Source organism: Oncorhynchus masou, unplaced genomic scaffold, assembly GCF_036934945.1.
Source record: "Oncorhynchus masou masou isolate Uvic2021 unplaced genomic scaffold, UVic_Omas_1.1 unplaced_scaffold_487, whole genome shotgun sequence".
Lineage (NCBI taxonomy): Eukaryota > Metazoa > Chordata > Actinopteri > Salmoniformes > Salmonidae > Oncorhynchus > Oncorhynchus masou.
The window spans coordinates 327,973-347,427 of record NW_027011265.1 but is presented as its reverse complement, the minus strand read 5'-3'; the positions used below and the strand labels follow the sequence as shown (position 1 = coordinate 347,427).

The following is a 19,455-nucleotide window of genomic DNA, read 5'->3' as shown; positions in this document are numbered from 1 at the left end:
CCTCACCCATCACTCACCCGCCGTTACAGAAGCCCGCACCACCAGATGGAGTCAGCAGGAGCAGTGACCACCCCTCTCCCCACGATGGAGGAGAGAGTACTTCATCATACGTCCATCCTCCATCGCATCGGATCAGCAATGGATCAAATGATAGAGAGGATGGACCGTTGGGAGAGGAGTGGTCTCCCTACTACCCCACCTATCCTCCTACCAGCAACTCTACCACCTCCTCCAACGGGATCCGGTGCTCTGCGCATCACGCCTCCAAGGGAGTACGATGGAGCGGCAACGGGGTGCCAGGGATTTCTGCTACAACTAGATCTCTACCTGGCCACCATTCGGCCTGCTCCCTCGGACGAGGAGAGCGTGAGTGTCCTCGTCTCCTGCCTGAAAGGATAGGGCCCTGGAGTGGACCAACGCCGTCTGGAACGGGCCCGACTCAGTGAGGGGCCACTACCTGGAGTTCACCCGCCATTTCTGGGCTGTGTTCGATCATCCTCCGGAGGGCCGAGCAGCGGGTGAGAGGTTGTTCCATCTCCGGCAGGGGACGAGGAGCGTGCAGTAATTTTGCACGCCCAATTTTTCAGTTTTTGATTTGTTAAAAAAGTTTGAAATATCCAATAAATGTTGTTCCACTTCATGATTGTGTCCCACTTGTTGTTGATTCTTCACAAAAAAATGCAGTTTTATATCTTTATGTTTGAAGCCTGAAATGTGGCAAAAGGTCGCAAAGTTCAAGGGGGCCGAATACTTTCGCAAGGCACTGTATACGACACTGATGACCAGTCCATCGATCCTACTCCCATCATTCTGGCTGCCAAGCTGGTAGCACCGGTAGTATGGGAGGTGGACACAGACATCAAGCGGGCACTAAGGGAGGAACCTGCGCCTCCACAGTGCCCGGAGGGTTGGAGGTACTTGCCGCTCGCTGTTCGTGATCAATTGATTCGATGGGCTCATAATCTACCCTCATCAGGTCACCCGGGAATTTCGAGGACGGTGCGAATTCTTAGAGGGATGTACTGGTGGCCTACCTTGGTGAGAGACGTGCGATTCTGTCTCCTCCTGTTCAGTGTGCGCTCAGAGTAAGGCTCCTATGCATTTGCCACGACGGAAATTACAACCCCTCCCCGTTCCACAACGGCCTTGGTCCCATCTATCGGTGGATTTTCTTACGGATCTTCCCCTGTCTCAGGGGAACACGACGATCCTGTTCGTTGTGGATCGGTTCTCTAAGTCCTGCCATCTTATCCCGTTGCCCGATCTCCCTACGGCCCTGCAGACTACAGAGGCACTATTCACCCATGTCTTCCGGCACTACGGGGTGCCCGAGGATATCGTTTCTGATCGGGTGTCTCTCCTCAGGCCGTTGGTAGCTGGTCCCATGCAGGAAGGTGAGGTTCCGGAGGTCCCTCCGCCCCCTCTGGACAATACGGTCCATTCTGGACTCCAGACGCCGGGTGAGGGGCCTGCAGTACCTCGTGGACTGGGAGGGGTATGGGCCGGAAGAGAGGTGCTGGGTCCCGGTGGGGGATATATTGGTTCCCACTATACTAAGGGAGTTCCAGGGATCGCCCTGTGCCTCGCCCCCCGGGTCGTCCCCGAGGCCGGTGTCGATGCACTGCGGGAGCCGCACGCCGGGGGGAGGTGGGTACTGTCACGAATACCACCGAAGGTGGCTCCTCTTCCTCCATCCCCCATCGATTGCTCGGCGGTCGTCGTCGCCGGTCTACTAGCTGCCACCGATCCCTTTTTCCTTTTCGTTTGTTTTTGTCTAATTGTTTTCACCTGTTCCTTGTTGGGGTTTTGGGATGGGTGTTATTTAGGTTCGTTTTGCCCGCTGGTGTTTGTGTGGGCTTGTTGGCTGTTACGTTTGTGGTGTATCGTCGGTTTAGGGTTTTTGCTGTCCAGGTTTGTGTAACTAGGTTTTGGGCTTGTTTTGCACCTGTGTTTGGACCTGTTACTTTGTTATTAAGGACATTATAGAGTTTTTTCCCGTTTACTTTGCTCTCTGCGTTTGACTCCTCACCCATCACTCACCCACCGTTACAGACGTGAAAAGGAGCATGGTTTGTTTTCTTCCTGTATTGAAAACAGATTGCCCATCTACAATTTGATCGATTATTTTAAAATACCTTAAGTTGTATTACAAAAGTAATTTTAAATATTTTGGCAAAGTTTCTAGGCAACTTTTGAAATATTTTGTAGTGATGTTGCGTTTTTTGGAAGCTGTTTTTTAATGGATCAAACGCATCAAATAAATGGACGTTTTGGATATATATGGACTGAATTAATCAAACAAAAGGACCAGTTGTGATGTTTATGGGACATATTGGAGTGTCAAAGCTTGTCAAAGGTAATGCATGTTTTATATTTTATTTATGTTAGTGTAGCGCCTGCAGGGTTGAAATATGCTCTTCCTTTGTTTACTGTTGTGCTATCATCAGATAATAGCTTCTTAAGCTTTCGCCGAAAAGCTTTTAAAAATCTGACATGTTGGCTGTATTCACAACGAGTGTAGATTTAATTGAGTATCTTACATGTGTGATTTAATGAAAGTTTGATTTTTATATCATTTTTTTTAATATGCTGCATTTTCTCTGTTTTTTGCCCAAGTGGGACGCAAGCCCCAAGAGGTTTTAACCTCTAGTGACACCCCATCCCGTTAACGGGACCGTTGTCATCATCTGACACTAATTATCATAACGCAACGGACATAAATCTTCCTAGAAAATATTCCTATTCATGAAAATCACAAGTGAAATATATTGGAACACAGCTTAGCCTTTTGTTAATTACCCTGTCATCTCAGATTTTCTAAATATACTTTACAGCCAAAGCAAGACAAGCATTTGTGTAAGTCTATCGATAGCCTAGCATAGCATTATGTACAGCTAGCAGCAGGCAACCTTGTCACGAAAATCAGAAAAGCAATCAAATTAAATCGTTTACCTTTGATGAACTTCAGATGTTTTCACTCACGAGACTCCCAGGTAGATAGCCAAAGTTCATTTTTTCCCAAAATATTATTTTTGTAGGCGAAATACCTCCGTTTGTTCTTCACGTTTGGCTGAGAAATCGACCGGAAACCACAACGCCGAAAGATATTCAAAATTAGCTCTGTAATATCGATTAGAAACATGGCAAACGTTGTTTAGAATCAATCCTCAAGGTGTTTTTCAAATATCTATTCGATAATATATCAACCGGGCCAATTGGTTTCTCAGTAGAAGCGATTGGAATAATGGCTACCTCTGTACTTTACTCAAGATTTTCTCCGGGAGCATCATGTGACCACTTGCGCAATGTAGCCCACTACGGGTATTCTTCAACATAAATGCATAAAACTACGTCACAATGCTGTAAACACCTTGGGGAATACGTAGAAAGCGTAAGCTGGTTCATAGCACATTCACAGCTCAATGGGGACTCATTGGCACGCAGCGCTTTCAAAATATGGGGCACTTCCGGATTGGATTTTTCTCAGGCTTTCGCCTGCAACATCAGTTCTGTTATACTCACAGACAATATCTTTACAGTTTTGGAAACGTTAGAGTGTTTTCTATCCAAAGCTGTCAATTATATGCATATTCGAGCATTGTGTCCTGACAAAATATCCCGTTTAAAACGGGAACGTTTTTTTTTCAAAAATGAAAATACTGCCCCTAGAGTCGCAACAGGAAAGTGTTGATCACTACTCTGACCAAGTCATGTCTTAAAGTGTTGATAACTAGCTCTGACCAAGAGTGTTGATAAATAGCTCTGACCAAGAGTGTTGATAAATAGCTCTGACCAAGAGTGTTGATAACTAGCTCTGACCAAGAGTGTTGATAACTAGCTCTGACCAAGAGTGTTGATAACTAGCTCTGACTGAGTCATGTCTTATAGTGTTGATAACTAGCTCTGACTGAGTCATGTCCTTGAAGTGTTGATAACTAGCTCTGACTGAGTTTTGTCTTAAAGTGTTGATAACTAGCTCTGAATGAGTCATGTCTTATAGTGTTGATAACTAGCCCTGACTGGGTCATGTCTTAAAACCTCTCTGGGAGGTAGCGTCCCACCTGGCCAAAAGCCAGGGAAAATGCAGAGCGCCAAATTCAAATAAATTACTATAAAAATCTAACTTTCATGAAATCACACATGTAAGATACCAAATTTAAGCAACACGTGTTGTGAATCCAGGCAACATGTCAGATTTCAAAAAGGCTTTTCGGCGAAAGCAAACGATGCTATTATCTGAGGACAGCACCTCTGTAAACAAAAGAGAGAAAACATATTTCATCCCTGCAGGCTCGACACAAAACGCAGAAATAGAAATAGAAATCATGCATTACCTTTGACAAGCTTCTTCTGTTGGCACTCCAATATGTCCCATAAACATCACAAATGGTCCTTTTGTTCGATTAATTCCGTCGATATACACTGCTCAACAAAAATAAAGGGAACACTGTCTCAGGATGGTAAGTTGGTGGTTGAAGATATCACTCTAGTGGTGTGGGGGCTGTGCTTTGGCAAAGTTGGGTGGGGTTATATCCTTCCTGTTTGGCCCTGTCCGGGGGTGTCCTCGGATGGGGCCACAGAGTCTCCTGACCCCTCCTGTCTCAGCCTCCAGTATTTATGCTGCAGTAGTTTATGTGTCGGGGGGCTAGGGTCAGTTTGTTATATCTGGAGTACTTCTCCTGTCCTATTCGGTGTCCTGTGTGAATCTAAGTGTGTGTTCTCTAATTCTCTCCTTCTCTCTTTCTTTCTCTCTCTTGGAGGACCTGAGCCCTAGGACCATGCCCCAGGACTACCTGACATGATGACTCCTTGCTGTCCCCAGTCCACCTGGCTGTGCTGCTGCTCCAGTTTCAACTGTTCTGCCTTATTATTATTCGACCAGGCTGGTTATTTATGAACATTTGAACATCTTGGCCATGTTCTGTTATAATCTCCACCCGGCACAGCCAGAAGGGGACTGGCCAACCCACATATGCTCTCTCTAATTCTCTCTTTCTTTCTCTCTCTCTGAGGATCTGAGCCCTAGGACCGTGCCCCGGGACTGCCTGACATGATGGCTCCTTGCTGTCCCCAGTCCACCTGACCGTGCTGCTGCTCCAGTTTCAACTCTTCTGCCTTATTATTATTCGACCATGCTGGTCATTTATGAACATTTGAACATCTTGGCCATGTTCTGTTATAATCTCCACCCGGCACAGCCAGAAGAGGACTGGCCACCCCACATAGCCTGGTTCCTCTCTAGGTTTCTTCCTAGGTTTTGGCCTTTCTAGGGAGTTTTTCCTAGCCACCGTGCTTCTACACCTTCATTGCTTTCTGTTTGGGGTTTTAGGCTGGGTTTCGGTACAGCACTTTGAGATTTCAGCTGATGTACGAAGGGCTATATAAATACATTTGATTTGATTTTGATTTGAACACTTAAACAACACAATGTAACTCCAAGTAAATCACACTTCTGTGAAATCAAACTGTCCACTTAGGAAGCAACACTGATTGACAATAAATTTCACATGCTGTTGTGCAAATGGAATAGACAACAGGTAGAAATTATAAGCAATTAGCAAGACACCCCCAATAAAGGAGTGGTTCTACAGGTGGGGACCACAGACCACTTCCCAGTTCCTATGATTCCTGGCTGATGTTTTGGTCACTTTTGAATGCTGGCGGTGCTTTCACTCTAGTGGTAGCATGAGACGGAGTCTACAACCCACACAAGTGGCTCAGGTAGTGCAGCTCATCCAGGATGGGACATCAATGCGAGCTGTGGCAAGAAGGTTTGCTGTGTCTGTCAGCGTAGTGTCCAGAGCATGGAGGCGCTACCAGGAGACAGGCCAGTACATCTGGAGACGTGGAGGAGGCCGTAGGAGAGCAACAAGCAAGCAGCAGGACCGCTACCTCCGCCTTTGTGCAAGGAGGAGCAGGAGGAGCACTGCCAGAGCCCTGCAAAATTACCTCCAGCAGGCCACAAATGTGCATGTGTCTGCTCAAACGGTCAGAAACAGACTCCATGAGGGTGGTGTGAGGGCCCGACGTCCACAGGTGGGGGTTGTGCTTACAGCCCAACACCGTGCAGGACGTTTTTCATTTGCCAGAGAACACCAAGATTGGCAAATTCGCCACTGGTGCCCTGTGCTCTTCACAGATGAAAGCAGGTTCACACTGAGCACATGTGGCAGATGTGACATTCTGGAGACGCCGTGGCGAACGTTCTGCTGCCTGCAACATCCTCCAGCATGACCGGTTTGGTGTGGGGTGACATTTCTTTGGGGGACCGCACAGCCCTCCATGTGCTCGCCAGAGGTAGCCTGACTGCCATTAGTTACCGAGATGAGATCCTCAAACCCCTTGTGAGACCATATGCTGGTGCGGTTGGCCCTGGGTTCCTCCTAATGCAAGACAATGCTAGACCTCATGTGGCTGGAGTGTGTCAGCAGTTCCTGCAAGAGGAAGGCATTGATGCTATGGACTGGCCCGCCCGTTCCCCAGACCTGAATCCAATTGAGCACATCTGGGACATCATGTCTCGCTCCATCCACCAACAGACTGTCCAGGAGTTGGTGGATGCTTTAGTCCAGGTCTGGGAGGAGATCCCTCAGGAGACCATCTGCCACCTCATCAGGAGCATGCCCAGGCATTGTAGGGAGGTCATACAGGCACGTGGAGGCCACACACACTATTGAGCCTCATTTTGACTTGTTTTAAGGACATTACATCAAAGTTGGATCAGCCTGTAGTGTGGTTTTCCACTTTAATTTTGAGTGTGACTCCAAATCCAGACCCCCATGGGTTGATAAATTTGATTTCCATTGATAATTTTTGTGTGATTTTGTTGTCAGCACATTCAACTATGTAAAGAAAAAAGTATTTAATACGAATATTTCATTCATTCAGATCTAGGATGTGTTATTTTAGTGTTCCCTTTATTTTTTTGAGCAGTGTATATTTTGATTCATGATTCCATTTGTGTTATTTCATAGTTTTTATTTCTCCACTATTATTCTACAATGTAGAAAATAGTAAGAATAAAGAAAAACCCTGGAATGGGTAGGTGTGTCCAAGCATTTCTGTTTGCGAAAAACAGAGCCCCATCTGCCCTGAAGGTCGCACTGTTGTTGTCACATTTATTTCATGATTCACATGTTCTAGAACATTTGGCATGAAGTTCATGTCCATATCAGAACACTAGACCGAGCTAGATATCGCGAGATGAGATGAAGTTAATGTCCACATCAGAACACAAGACTGAGCTAGATATCGCGAGATGACATGACGTTAATGTCCGTATCAGAACACTAGATGGAGCTAGATATCGCGAGATGATATTCAACTAGAAGTACTGTAAGTGAAAGTGAAAGTAAAGTGTGAAACTCCACCACCCTTTTCCTCCGTTATTTCTGGAACAGACGTCGTGTTACATTCTGTTCGTTGCCAAATTAGCCTTTCGACAGTTTTGGTTTATTTTTCTAAACTCCTAATAGTTTTATTCTCCAGTTACAAACAGCTTTACCTTGGAGTCAGACTTGTTTTGTTCGTGAAATGAAGACCTTTCCGACCTCGGCGGTCTGGTGTTTTGGGATTCTGTTCATCAGTGTTTCATTGAAAACGACAGGTAGGACCCAACATTATTCCTTCATTATTTAGCCTGTAGGCTATTTTATTATCTGAACATAATATTAATAAGAAAGAAACGGGGAGAATTCAAGTGCAGGATCATAACCGAGTGCAGGAAATGTCGATGTCTTGTCGTCTGATCAGACGGGACAGTTTGGGTGTGGTGCTGTAGGGTGGTGCTGTCCGTGGCAGAGAAACACTGTTTTCACGCTACTTCGATACAACAGTGACTTTTTCGAAGCAGGTTAGGAGAATTAGTTAAGTTTAGGTAAAGTGTTAGCGAAAATGCTCTCCTAACTTCTTACGAAAATCGTAGCTGTATCGAAGTGGCGCATAAAGTAGAGGGTGTTAAGTTGTTGGGCTGAAGGAAGTGTCGCCATGTTTATGACTAGAAGAGGAGACGTTTTACACCGAAGTAAAGACGGATTCAGGTCGGATATTCGCCTGTAGTTTTCCTTCCTCCACCAACAGCAGTAAGGGACCGTCAACATAGTGACAAATCAATGTTTTCTAATTTCAATAGTTATTTAACCAATACTCCTAAAACTTTCAAAACTGGTTCTAGCTAACCCGATGTCATAGACACACAATGCAAACACTTTTTTGTCGATTTACATATCGCACAATTTTAAATTATTTATATTTTTTAATTTAAATAGCTCCTTGGTCGTGTGATCTACTGACCTCAAACAAGGTTCAGAATGTACACTCAGTGGGCCTACACATTGCACACCCTTTTGTTTGTCCATTTTCATCTTCACATTTTCAATGTTTTTCAATGTTTCTACATTCAATATCTCCTTGGTAATGTGACCTACTGACCTCAAACAAGGTTCAGAATGTCTACTGACTACCCTTCTATATTGCACACCCTATAGTTTGTCCATTTTAATCTCACACGATTTTACACAAATTTGACATACTTTGACATTTCAATAGCTCCTTGGTCATGTGACCTACTGACTTCAAACAAGGGCAAGCAAATGATTGAAAGGGGTGATTATGGGCCTCCTGGGTGGCACACTGCATCGCAGTGCTAGCTGTGCCACCAGAGATTCTGGGTTCGAGCCCAGGCTCTGTCGCAGCCGGCCGTGACCGCGAGGCTCATGGGGCGGTGCACAATTGGGTCAGTGTCGTCCATGTTAGGGAGGGTTTGGCCGGCAGGGATATCTCATCTCGCCCTTGCGACTCCTGTGTTTCTTCTGACACATATAGTTTAACTCCATCTAGTCAGAATACAGGAAGGTGATATAGTTTAACACCATCTAGTCAGAATACAGGAAGGTGATATAGTTTAACACCATCTAGTCAGAATACAGGAAGGTGATATAGTTTAACACCATCTAGTCAGAATACAGGAAGGTGATATAGTTTAACACCATCTAGTCAGAATACAGGAAGGTTATATAGTTTAACACCATCTGATCTAGTCAGAATACAGGAAGGTTATACAGTTTAACTCCATCTAGTCAGAATACAGGACGGTTATATAGTTTAACAACATCTAGTCAGAATACAGGAAGGTTATATAGTTTAACAACATCTAGTCAGAATACAGGAAGGTGATATAGTTTAACACCATCTAGTCAGAATACAGGACGGTTATATAGTTTAACAACATCTAGTCAGAATACAGGAAGGTTATATAGTTTAACAACATCTAGTCAGAATACAGGAAGGTTATATAGTTTAACACCATCTGATCTAGTCAGAATACAGGAAGGTGATATAGTTTAACATCTGATCTAGTCAGAATACAGGAAGGTGATATAGTTTAACACCATCTAGTCAGAATACAGGAAGGTGATATAGTTTAACATCTGATCTAGTCAGAATACAGGAAGGTTATATAGTTTAACACCATCTGATCTAGTCAGAATACAGGAAGGTTATATAGTTTAACTCCATCTAGTCAGAATACAAGAAGGTTATATAGTTTAACACCATCTGATCTAGTCAGAATACAGGAAGGTTATACAGTTTAACTCCATCTAGTCAGAATACAGGACGGTTATATAGTTTAACAACATCTAGTCAGAATACAGGAAGGTTATATAGTTTAACAACATCTAGTCAGAATACAGGAAGGTGATATAGTTTAACACCATCTAGTCAGAATACAGGACGGTTATATAGTTTAACAACATCTAGTCAGAATACAGGAAGGTTATATAGTTTAACAACATCTAGTCAGAATACAGGAAGGTTATATAGTTTAACATCTGATCTAGTCAGAATACAGGAAGGTGATATAGTTTAACACCATCTGATCTAGTCAGAATACAGGAAGGTCTGATCTAGTCAGAATACAGGAAGGTGATATAGTTTAACACCATCTAGTCAGAATACAGGAAGGTGATATAGTTTAACATCTGATCTAGTCAGAATACAGGAAGGTTATATAGTTTAACACCATCTGATCTAGTCAGAATACAGGAAGGTGATATAGTTTAACATCTGATCTAGTCAGAATACAGGAAGGTGATATAGTTTAACACCATCTAGTCAGAATACAGGAAGGTGATATAGTTTAACATCTGATCTAGTCAGAATACAGGAAGGTTATATAGTTTAACACCATCTGATCTAGTCAGAATACAGGAAGGTTATATAGTTTAACTCCATCTAGTCAGAATACAAGAAGGTTATATAGTTTAACACCATCTGATCTAGTCAGAATACAAGAAGGTTATATAGTTTAACACCATCTAGTCAGAATACAGGAAGGTTATATAGTTTAACACCATCTAGTCAGAATACAGGAAGGTTATATAGTTTAACACCATCTGATCTAGTCAGAATACAGGAAGGTTATATAGTTTAACACCATCTGATCTAGTCAGAATACAGGAAGGTGATATAGTTTAACACCATCTAGTCAGAATACAGGAAGGTGATATAGTTTAACACCATCTGATCTAGTCAGAATACAGGAAGGTGATATAGTTTAACACCATCTAGTCAGAATACAGGAAGGTTATACAGTTTAACTCCATCTAGTCAGAATACAGGAAGGTTATATAGTTTAACACCATCTGATCTAGTCAGAATACAGGAAGGTTATATAGTTTAACACCATCTAGTCAGAATACAGGAAGGTTATACAGTTTAACTCCATCTAGTCAGAATACAGGAAGATTATATAGTTTAACCTCTTGAAACTCCCCATCCCGGATCCGGGATTGTGACTAAGCCTCAGGCTCATTAGCATAACGCAACGTTAACGATTTCTGAAAATCGCAAATAAAATTAAAATAATGCGTTTGCTCTCAAGCTTAGCCTTTTCTTAACAACATTGTCATCTCAGATTTTCAAAATATGCTTTTGAACCATAGAAATTGACTAATTTGTGTAAGAGTATGCAAAGCTAGCATAGCATTTTGTGTAGCATGTAGCACGCAACATTTTCACAAAAGCCAGATAACCAAATAAATAAAATCATTTACCTTTGAAGAGCTTCTGATGTTTTCAATGAGGAGACTCCCAGCCACATACCAAATGCGCAGTGTTTCCTGAAAGCGTCTGTGTGTAGGAGAAATCGTTCCGTTTTCTACATTGCGCCTGGCTACCGAAACGAACCGAAAATGCAGTCACCTACAACGTGAAACTTTTTCCGGATTAACTACATAATATCGACCGAAACATGGCAAACGTTGTTTGGAATCAATCCTCAAGGTGTTTTTTCACATATCTCTTCATTGACATGCAGTTCATGGAAGCTTGCTTCTCTCTGTGCCCCATGGAAAAATACTGGCAGGTGACTTTTGCGCACCAATTTCGGCGCAGGACACCGGGCGGACACGTGGTAAATGTGGTCTCTTATGGTCAATCTTCCAACGATCTGCCTACAAATACGTCACAATGCTGCAGACACCTTGGGGAAACGACAGAAAGGGCAGACTCATTCCTCTTGCGTTCACAGCCATATAAGGAGATCATGAAAGACAGAGCCTCAAAAATCCTTGTCATTTCCTGGATGCCAAGTCATCTTGGTTTTGCCTGAAGCTCACGTTAAAGGGCACGCACAGAGAAGATATTTGTATTTCTGGACACGTCAGAGTGTTTTCTTTCGAACAGTAGCAATTATATGCATAGTCGAGCATCTTTTTGTGACAAAATATCTTGTTTAAAACGGGAACGTTTTTCTTCCAAAAATTAAATAGCGCCACCATAAGTGTAAGAGGTTAACATCTGATCAGAAGGTGAATTCACCAATTTGTAAGTCGCTCTGGATAAGAGCGTCTGCTAAATGACTTAAATGTAATGTAAATGTATCTAGTCAGAATACAGGAAGGTTATATAGTTTAACACCATCTAGTCAGAATACAGGAAGGTTATATAGTTTAACACCATCTAGTCAGAATACAGGAAGGTGATATAGTTTAACACCATCTGATCTAGTCAGAATACAGGAAGGTTATATAGTTTAACACCATCTAGTCAGAATACAGGAAGGTTATATAGCACATATGTCAGAGTCAAGGCCCGCGGGCCACATCCGGCCCGCGAGAAGGTTTTTTACGGCCCCTGGGATGATCTTGATTTATTATTAGAACCGGCCCGCAGACCGCAGCAAGCCGGCAGCCCGCAGATCTTTTACACGCACCAATACTACATTTCCCACAATGCAACGGTGACGCACCGAGCAGTAGGCTGCTTCATTTCAATATTTATTGGCACAGCAGTCGTCAGCATCACAGTAAAATTAACTTTCAGATACCCATCAAAAATGGCAAAACGGAAGGTGGACACTGAGAACCGGGGTTTCAAACAAGGTGGGAGTCGGAGTATATGTTCACGGAGGTAGCTGGAAAACCTGTGTGTCTTCTGTGTGGAGAAAGTGTGGCGGTACTGAAAGAGTATAATCTGAGACGACATTATGAAACGAAACACGCGGACAAAAACAAGAATATGGACATGGAACAAAGGCTACAAAAGGCAGAGGAATTAAAACGAGGCCTCAAATCTCGACAGGCTCTGTTCAAAAAGCCAAATCACAAGGCCAGGCTGCTGTCAAGGCCAGTTTTATTTTGGCAGAAGAGATCGCTAAATCAGCCCGGCCATTTACGGAGGGGGATTTCATCAAAAACTGCATGATTAAAGTTTGTGACGAAGTTTGCCCAGAAAAAAGGCAACTCTTTTTAAATGTGAGTCTGAGCAGAAACACCATTGCCGAGAGAGTAGACCAGTTGTCCATCAATCTAAAAGAGCAGCTTGTGAAAAAGGGAAAAGATTTCATTGCATATTCCTTGGCTGTGGATGAGAGCACCGACATTTCTGACATTGCCCAGTTGTCAATTTTCATCCGCGGAGTGGACTCCAGCCTAAGCGTGACAGAGGAGTTTTTGGCTTTACGTCCTATGCATGGCACAACTACGGGGCATGATTTGTATGAAGAGGTGTCAAGATGTGTAAATGAGATGGAGCTGCCTTGGGAAAAACTCGTGGGTTTGACAACCGACGGAGCACCTGCGATGTGTGGACACAGGAGCGGACTGGTGGCGAAGATACGGGAAAAGATGCAAGAGGAAAACGCGACAGGTGAGCTGACAGCTTATCATTGTATCATACACCAGGAAGCGTTGTGCTGTAAAGCCTTGAAAATGGAGCATGTAATGAGCATCATCACGCGCACAGTTAACTTTATCAGAGCCAAAGGTTTGAATCACCGCCAGTTCAAGGCATTTCTGACGGAGTTAGAAACGGAGCATGGTGATTTGCCTTATCACACAGAGGTGCGATGGCTAAGCCAGGGAAAGGTGCTTCAAAGATGTTTCGAGCTTCGTGAGGAGATTTGTCTGTTCTTGGACAGCAAAGGGAAAGACACAACACAACTCCGAGACGAAATGTTTCTGTGTGAAATGGCTTTTCTGTGTGACATTACGAGTCATCTGAATGCAATGAACTTGCAGCTGCAGGGTCGGGATCATGTCATCTCTGATATGTACAGTACAGTGAAGGCATTTAAAACCAAACTGACTCTGTGGGAGACGCAGATGCGGAAAGAAAATTTGAGCCACTTTCCCAGCTGCCAGACCATGAAAGAGAAGCTCTCTACCAGTGCGTTCCCGAGCGCACAGTTGGCTGATAAAATAGGTATGCTTGCCGCTGACTTTCGACGCCGATTTGCTGACTTTGAAGCACAAAAAAGCAGGTTGGAACTGCTCGGTAACCCATTTGCTGTTGACGTGGAAAGCTCACCACCAAACCTCCAAATGGAGTTGATTGACCTCCAATGCAATGATGCACTGAGGGCAAAATATGCGGCAGTGGGTGCTGCGGAGTTCGCCCGTTTCCTCCCCGACACAATGCCCCAGCTGCGCATCCAGGCTGCTCAAACGTTGTCTATGTTTGGCAGCACATACCTGTGTGAACAACTTTTTTCTTTGATGAACCTGAACAAAACATCACACAGAAGTCGACTTACTGCTGAACACCTCCACTCAATTCTGAGGATTTCCTCAGCTCAGAGCCTTACCCCGAACATTGATGAACTTGTGGAAAAGATGGGACACCACCAAGTATCACCCTCAACCTCAAACAAGTGAACATTACTGTGCAATCACATATTTAGAGTTTTTACTCAGTTCAAGTTTAAAAGTTAAAGTTTAATATTTGTTTTCACTGCATGTTACTTCTCCTTAAACAAAGTGTTGTTTTTGATTAATAGATTTTTGCACTTTATTTTATTGTATTTCAATCCAATTATATTTTAAAAATATTTCAGTTGAGTGGATGATAGAAAATTGCTATTATTGTTTTTTTCTTTGTAATAAATTTAGCCCACTTTTGCTAAAATAGAAAATATAGGCTACTGATGGTGCCTTGAATACCGGTTTCTTTCATTTAATGTTCATGTTATGGGGATTTTTATATAAAGGAAATTTGTCTTTTGTGTCTGTTGAAAATTAAAGATTACTGACAGAGCCATAAGAAAATATTGCTTTATTTATCTGATCATATTGGAATATATTTGTTAGGTTTTCAGTAGGTTCAATTAGGTTCACTAGACTATATGCGTCATTTAAAAATTTTTCAATGAACATTCGAACAGTCCGGCCCTCGGCTTGTAGCTAAATTTTTTATTTGGCCCTCCGTCCATTTGACTTTGACACCCCTGTTATATAGTTTAACACCATCTTATTTCATTACATTTTGACCACCAAGATGACATTTTCTGTAGGCTACAGTAATAACCCATTGGAACTGAAACTTGGCATGGACATACATGATACAGCACACTTGCTGGCTCTTTCTGGGTCTGGGACAATGTACTGTCTGGGATGAGGGGTCTGGGACAATGTACTGTCTGGGATAATATACTGTCTGGGATGAGGGGTCTGGGATGATATACTGTCTGGGATGAGAGGTCTGGGATAATATACTGTCTGGGATGAGGGGTCTGGGATAATATACTGTCTGGGATGAGGGGTCTGGGATAATATACTGTCTGGGATGAGGGGTCTGGGATAATATACTGTCTGGGATGAGGGTCTGGGATAATATGGGATGAGGGGTCTGGGATGAGGGGTCTGGGATGAGGGGTCTGGGATAATATACTGTCTGGGATGAGGGGTCTGGGATAATATACTGGGGATGAGGGGTCTGGGATAATATACTGTCTGGGATGAGGGGTCTGGGATAATATACTGTCTGGGATGAGGGGTCTGGGATAATATACTGTCTGGGATGAGAGGTCTGGGATAATATACTGTCTGGGATGAGGGGTCTGGGATAATATACTGTCTGGGATGATAATATACTGGGGGGTCTGGGATAATATACTGTCTGGGATGAGGGTCTGGGATAATATACTGTCTGGGATGAGGGGTCTGGGATAATATTCTGTCTGGGATGAGGGGTCTGGGATAATATACTGTCTGGGATGAGGGGGTCTGGGATAATATACTGTCTGGGATGAGGGGGATAATATACTGTCTGGGATGAGGGGGTCTGGGATAATATACTGTCTGGGATGAGGGGTCTGGGATAATATACTGTCTGGGATGAGGGTCTGGGATAATATACTGTCTGGGATGAGGGGTCTGGGATAATATACTGTCTGGGATGAGGGGTCTGGGATAATATACTGTCTGGGATGATGGGGGATCTGGGATAATATACTGTCTGGGATGAGGGGTCTGGGATAATATACTGTCTGGGATGGGGTCTGGGATAATATACTGTCTGGGATGAGGGGTCTGGGATAATATACTGTCTGGGATGAGGGTCTGGGATAATATACTGTCTGGGATGAGGGGTCTGGGATTATATACTGTCTTGGATGTGGGGTCTGGGATAATATACTGTCTGGGATGATGGGGTCTGGGATAATATACTGTCTGGGATGAGGGGTCTGGGATGAGGGGTCTGGGATATATACTGTCTGGGATGAGGGGTCTGGGATAATATACTGTCTGGGATCTGGGATGAGGGGTCTGGGATAATATACTGTCTGGGATGAGGGGTCTGGGATAATATACTGTCTGGGATGAGGGGTCTGGGATAATATACTGTCTGGGATGAGGGGTCTGGGATAATATACTGTCTGGGATGAGGGGTCTGGGATAATATACTGTCTGGGATGAGGGGGGATAATATACTGTCTGGGATGAGGGGTCTGGGATATATACTGTCTGGGATGAGGGTCTGGGATATACTGTCTGGGATGAGGGGTCTGGGATAATATACTGTCTGGGATGAGGGGTCTGGGATAATATACTGTCTGGGATGAGGGGTCTGGGATAATATACTGTCTGGGATGAGGGGTCTGGGATAATATACTGTCTGGGATGAGGGGTCTGGGATAATATACTGTCTGGGATGAGGGTCTGGGATCTGGGGAATATAATATACTGTCTGGGATGAGGGGTCTGGGATAATATACTGTCTGGGATGAGGGGTCTGGGATAATATACTGTCTGGGATGAGGGTCTGGGATAATATACTGTCTGGGATGAGGGGTCTGGGATAATATGAGGGTCTGGGATGGGAGGTCTGGGATAATATACTGGGGTCTGGGATAATATACTGTCTGGGATGTCTGGGATGAATATACTGTCTGGGATGGGGGTCTGGGATAATATACTGTCTGGGATGAGAGGTCTGGGATAATATACTGTCTGGGATGAGGGGTCTGGGATGGTCTGGGATCTGGGATAATATACTGTCTGGGATGAGGGGTCTGGGATGAGGGGTCTGGGATAATATACTGTCTGGGATGAGGGGTCTGGGATAATATACTGTCTGGGATGAGGGTCTGGGATGATGAGGGGTCTGGGATAATATACTGTCTGGGATGAGGGGTCTGGGATAATATACTGTCTGGGATGGGGGTCTGGGATAATATACTGTCTGGGATGAGGGGTCTGGGATAATATACTGTCTGGGATGAGGGGTCTGGGATAATATACTGTCTGGGATGAGGGGTCTGGGATAATATACTGTCTGGGATGAGGGGGGATCTGGGATGAGGGGTCTGGGATAATATACTGTCTGGGATGAGGGGTCTGGGATAATATACTGTCTGGGATGAGGGGTCTGGGATAATATACTGTCTGGGATGAGGGGTCTGGGATAATATACTGTCTGGGATGAGGGGTCTGGGATAATATACTGTCTGGGATGAGGGGTCTGGGATAATATACTGTCTGGGATGAGGGGTCTGGGATCTGTCTGGGATGAGGGGTCTGGGATAATATACTGTCTGGGATGAGGGGTCTGGGATGAGGGGTCTGGGATAATATACTGTCTGGGATGAGGGGTCTGGGATGAATATACTGTCTGGGATGAGGGTCTGGGATAATATACTGTCTGGGATGAGAGGTCTGGGATAATATACTGTCTGGGATGAGGGGTCTGGGATAATATACTGTCTGGGATGAGGGTCTGGGATAATATACTGTCTGGGATGAGGGGTCTGGGATAATATACTGTCTGGGATGAGGGGTCTGGGATAATATACTGTCTGGGATGAGGGGTCTGGGATAATATACTGTCTGGGATGAGGGTCTGGGATAATATACTGTCTGGGATGAGATGATATACTGTCTGGGATAATATACTGTCTGGGATGAGGGGTCTGGGATAATATACTGTCTGGGATGAGGGGTCTGGGATAATATACTGTCTGGGATGAGGGGTCTGGGATAATATACTGTCTGGGATGAGGGGTCTGGGATAATATACTGTCTGGGATGAGGGTCTGGGGATCTGGGATAATATACTGTCTGGGATGAGGGGTCTGGGATAATATACTGTCTGGGATGAGGGGGGATGAGGGGTCTGGGATAATATACTGTCTGGGATGAGGGGTCTGGGATAATATACTGTCTGGGATGAGGGGTCTGGGATAATATACTGTCTGGGATGAGGGGTCTGGGATAATATACTGTCTGGGATGAGGGGTCTGGGATAATATACTGTCTGGGATGAGGGGTCTGGGATAATATACTGTCTGGGATGAGGGGTCTGGGATAATATACTGTCTGGGATGAGGGGTCTGGGATAATATACTGTCTGGGATGAGGGGGGATCTGGGATGAGGGGTCTGGGATAATATACTGTCTGGGATGAGGGGTCTGGGATGGTCTGGGATAATATACTGTCTGGGATGAGGGGTCTGGGATAATATACTGTCTGGGATGAGGGGTCTGGGATAATATACTGTCTGGGATGAGGGGTCTGGGATAATATACTGTCTGGGATGAGGGGTCTGGGATAATATACTGTCTGGGATGAGGGGTCTGGGATATACTGTCTGGGATGAGGGGTCTGTATACTGTCTGGGATGAGGGGTCTGGGATAATATACTGTCTGGGATGAGGGGTCTGGGATAATATACTGTCTGGGATGAGGGGTCTGGGATAATATACTGTCTGGGATGAGGGGTCTGGGATAATATACTGTCTGGGATGAGGGGTCTGGGATAATATACTGTCTGGGATGAGGGTCTGGGATGAGGGTCTGGGATAATATACTGGATGAGGGGTCTGGGATAATATATACTGTCTGGGATGAGGGGTCTGGGATCTGTCTGGATGAGGGGTCTGGGATAATATACTGTCTGGGATGAGGGGTCTGGGATAATATACTGTCTGGGATGGATGTCTGGGATAATATACTGTCTGGGATGAGGGGTCTGGGATAATATACTGTCTGGGATGAGGGGTCTGGGATAATATACTGTCTGGGATGGGATACTGTCTGGGATGAGGGGTCTGGGATAATATACTGTCTGGGATGAGGGGTCTGGGATAATATACTGTCTGGGATGAGGGGTCTGGGATAATATACTGTCTGGGATGAGGGTCTGGGATGATAAATATACTGTCTGGGATGAGGGGTCTGGGATAATATACTGTCTGGGATGAGGGGATCTGGGATAATATACTGTCTGGGATGAGGGGTCTGGGATAATATACTGTCTGGGATGAGGGGTCTGGGATGAGGGGTCTGGGATAATATACTGTCTGGGATGAGGGGTCTGGGATAATATACTGTCTGGGATGAGGGGTCTGGGATAATATACTGTCTGGGATGAGGGGTCTGGGATAATATACTGTCTGGGATGAGGGGTCTGGGATAATATACTGTCTGGGATGAGGGGTCTGGGATAATATACTGTCTGGGATGAGGGGTCTGGGATAATATACTGTCTGGGATGAGGGGTCTGGGATAATATACTGTCTGGGATGAGGGGTCTGGGATAATCTGGGATAATATACTGTCTGGGATGAGGGTCTGGGATAATATACTGTCTGGGATGAGGGGTCTGGGATAATATACTGTCTGGGATGAGGGGTCTGGGATAATATACTGTCTGGGATGAGTCTGGGATAATATACT

The 19,455-nt window shown here is 44.5% G+C and overlaps 1 protein-coding gene across 5 annotated transcripts in view; it reads left to right on the top strand.

Annotated features, from left to right (window-relative positions):
* The first annotated feature begins 7,336 nt into the window (after positions 1–7,336).
* Positions 7,337–19,455, top strand: part of LOC135535386 (butyrophilin subfamily 3 member A2-like) — a 165,954-nt gene continuing 153,835 nt past the window's right edge. For all 5 annotated transcript variants that reach the window (XM_064962060.1, XM_064962061.1, XM_064962062.1 and 2 more), the window contains exon 1: positions 7,337–7,606. In XM_064962060.1, the coding sequence (XP_064818132.1) occupies positions 7,534–7,606 (73 nt within the window). In that variant the 5' untranslated portion in view covers positions 7,337–7,533. The remainder of the gene's footprint in view (positions 7,607–19,455) is intronic.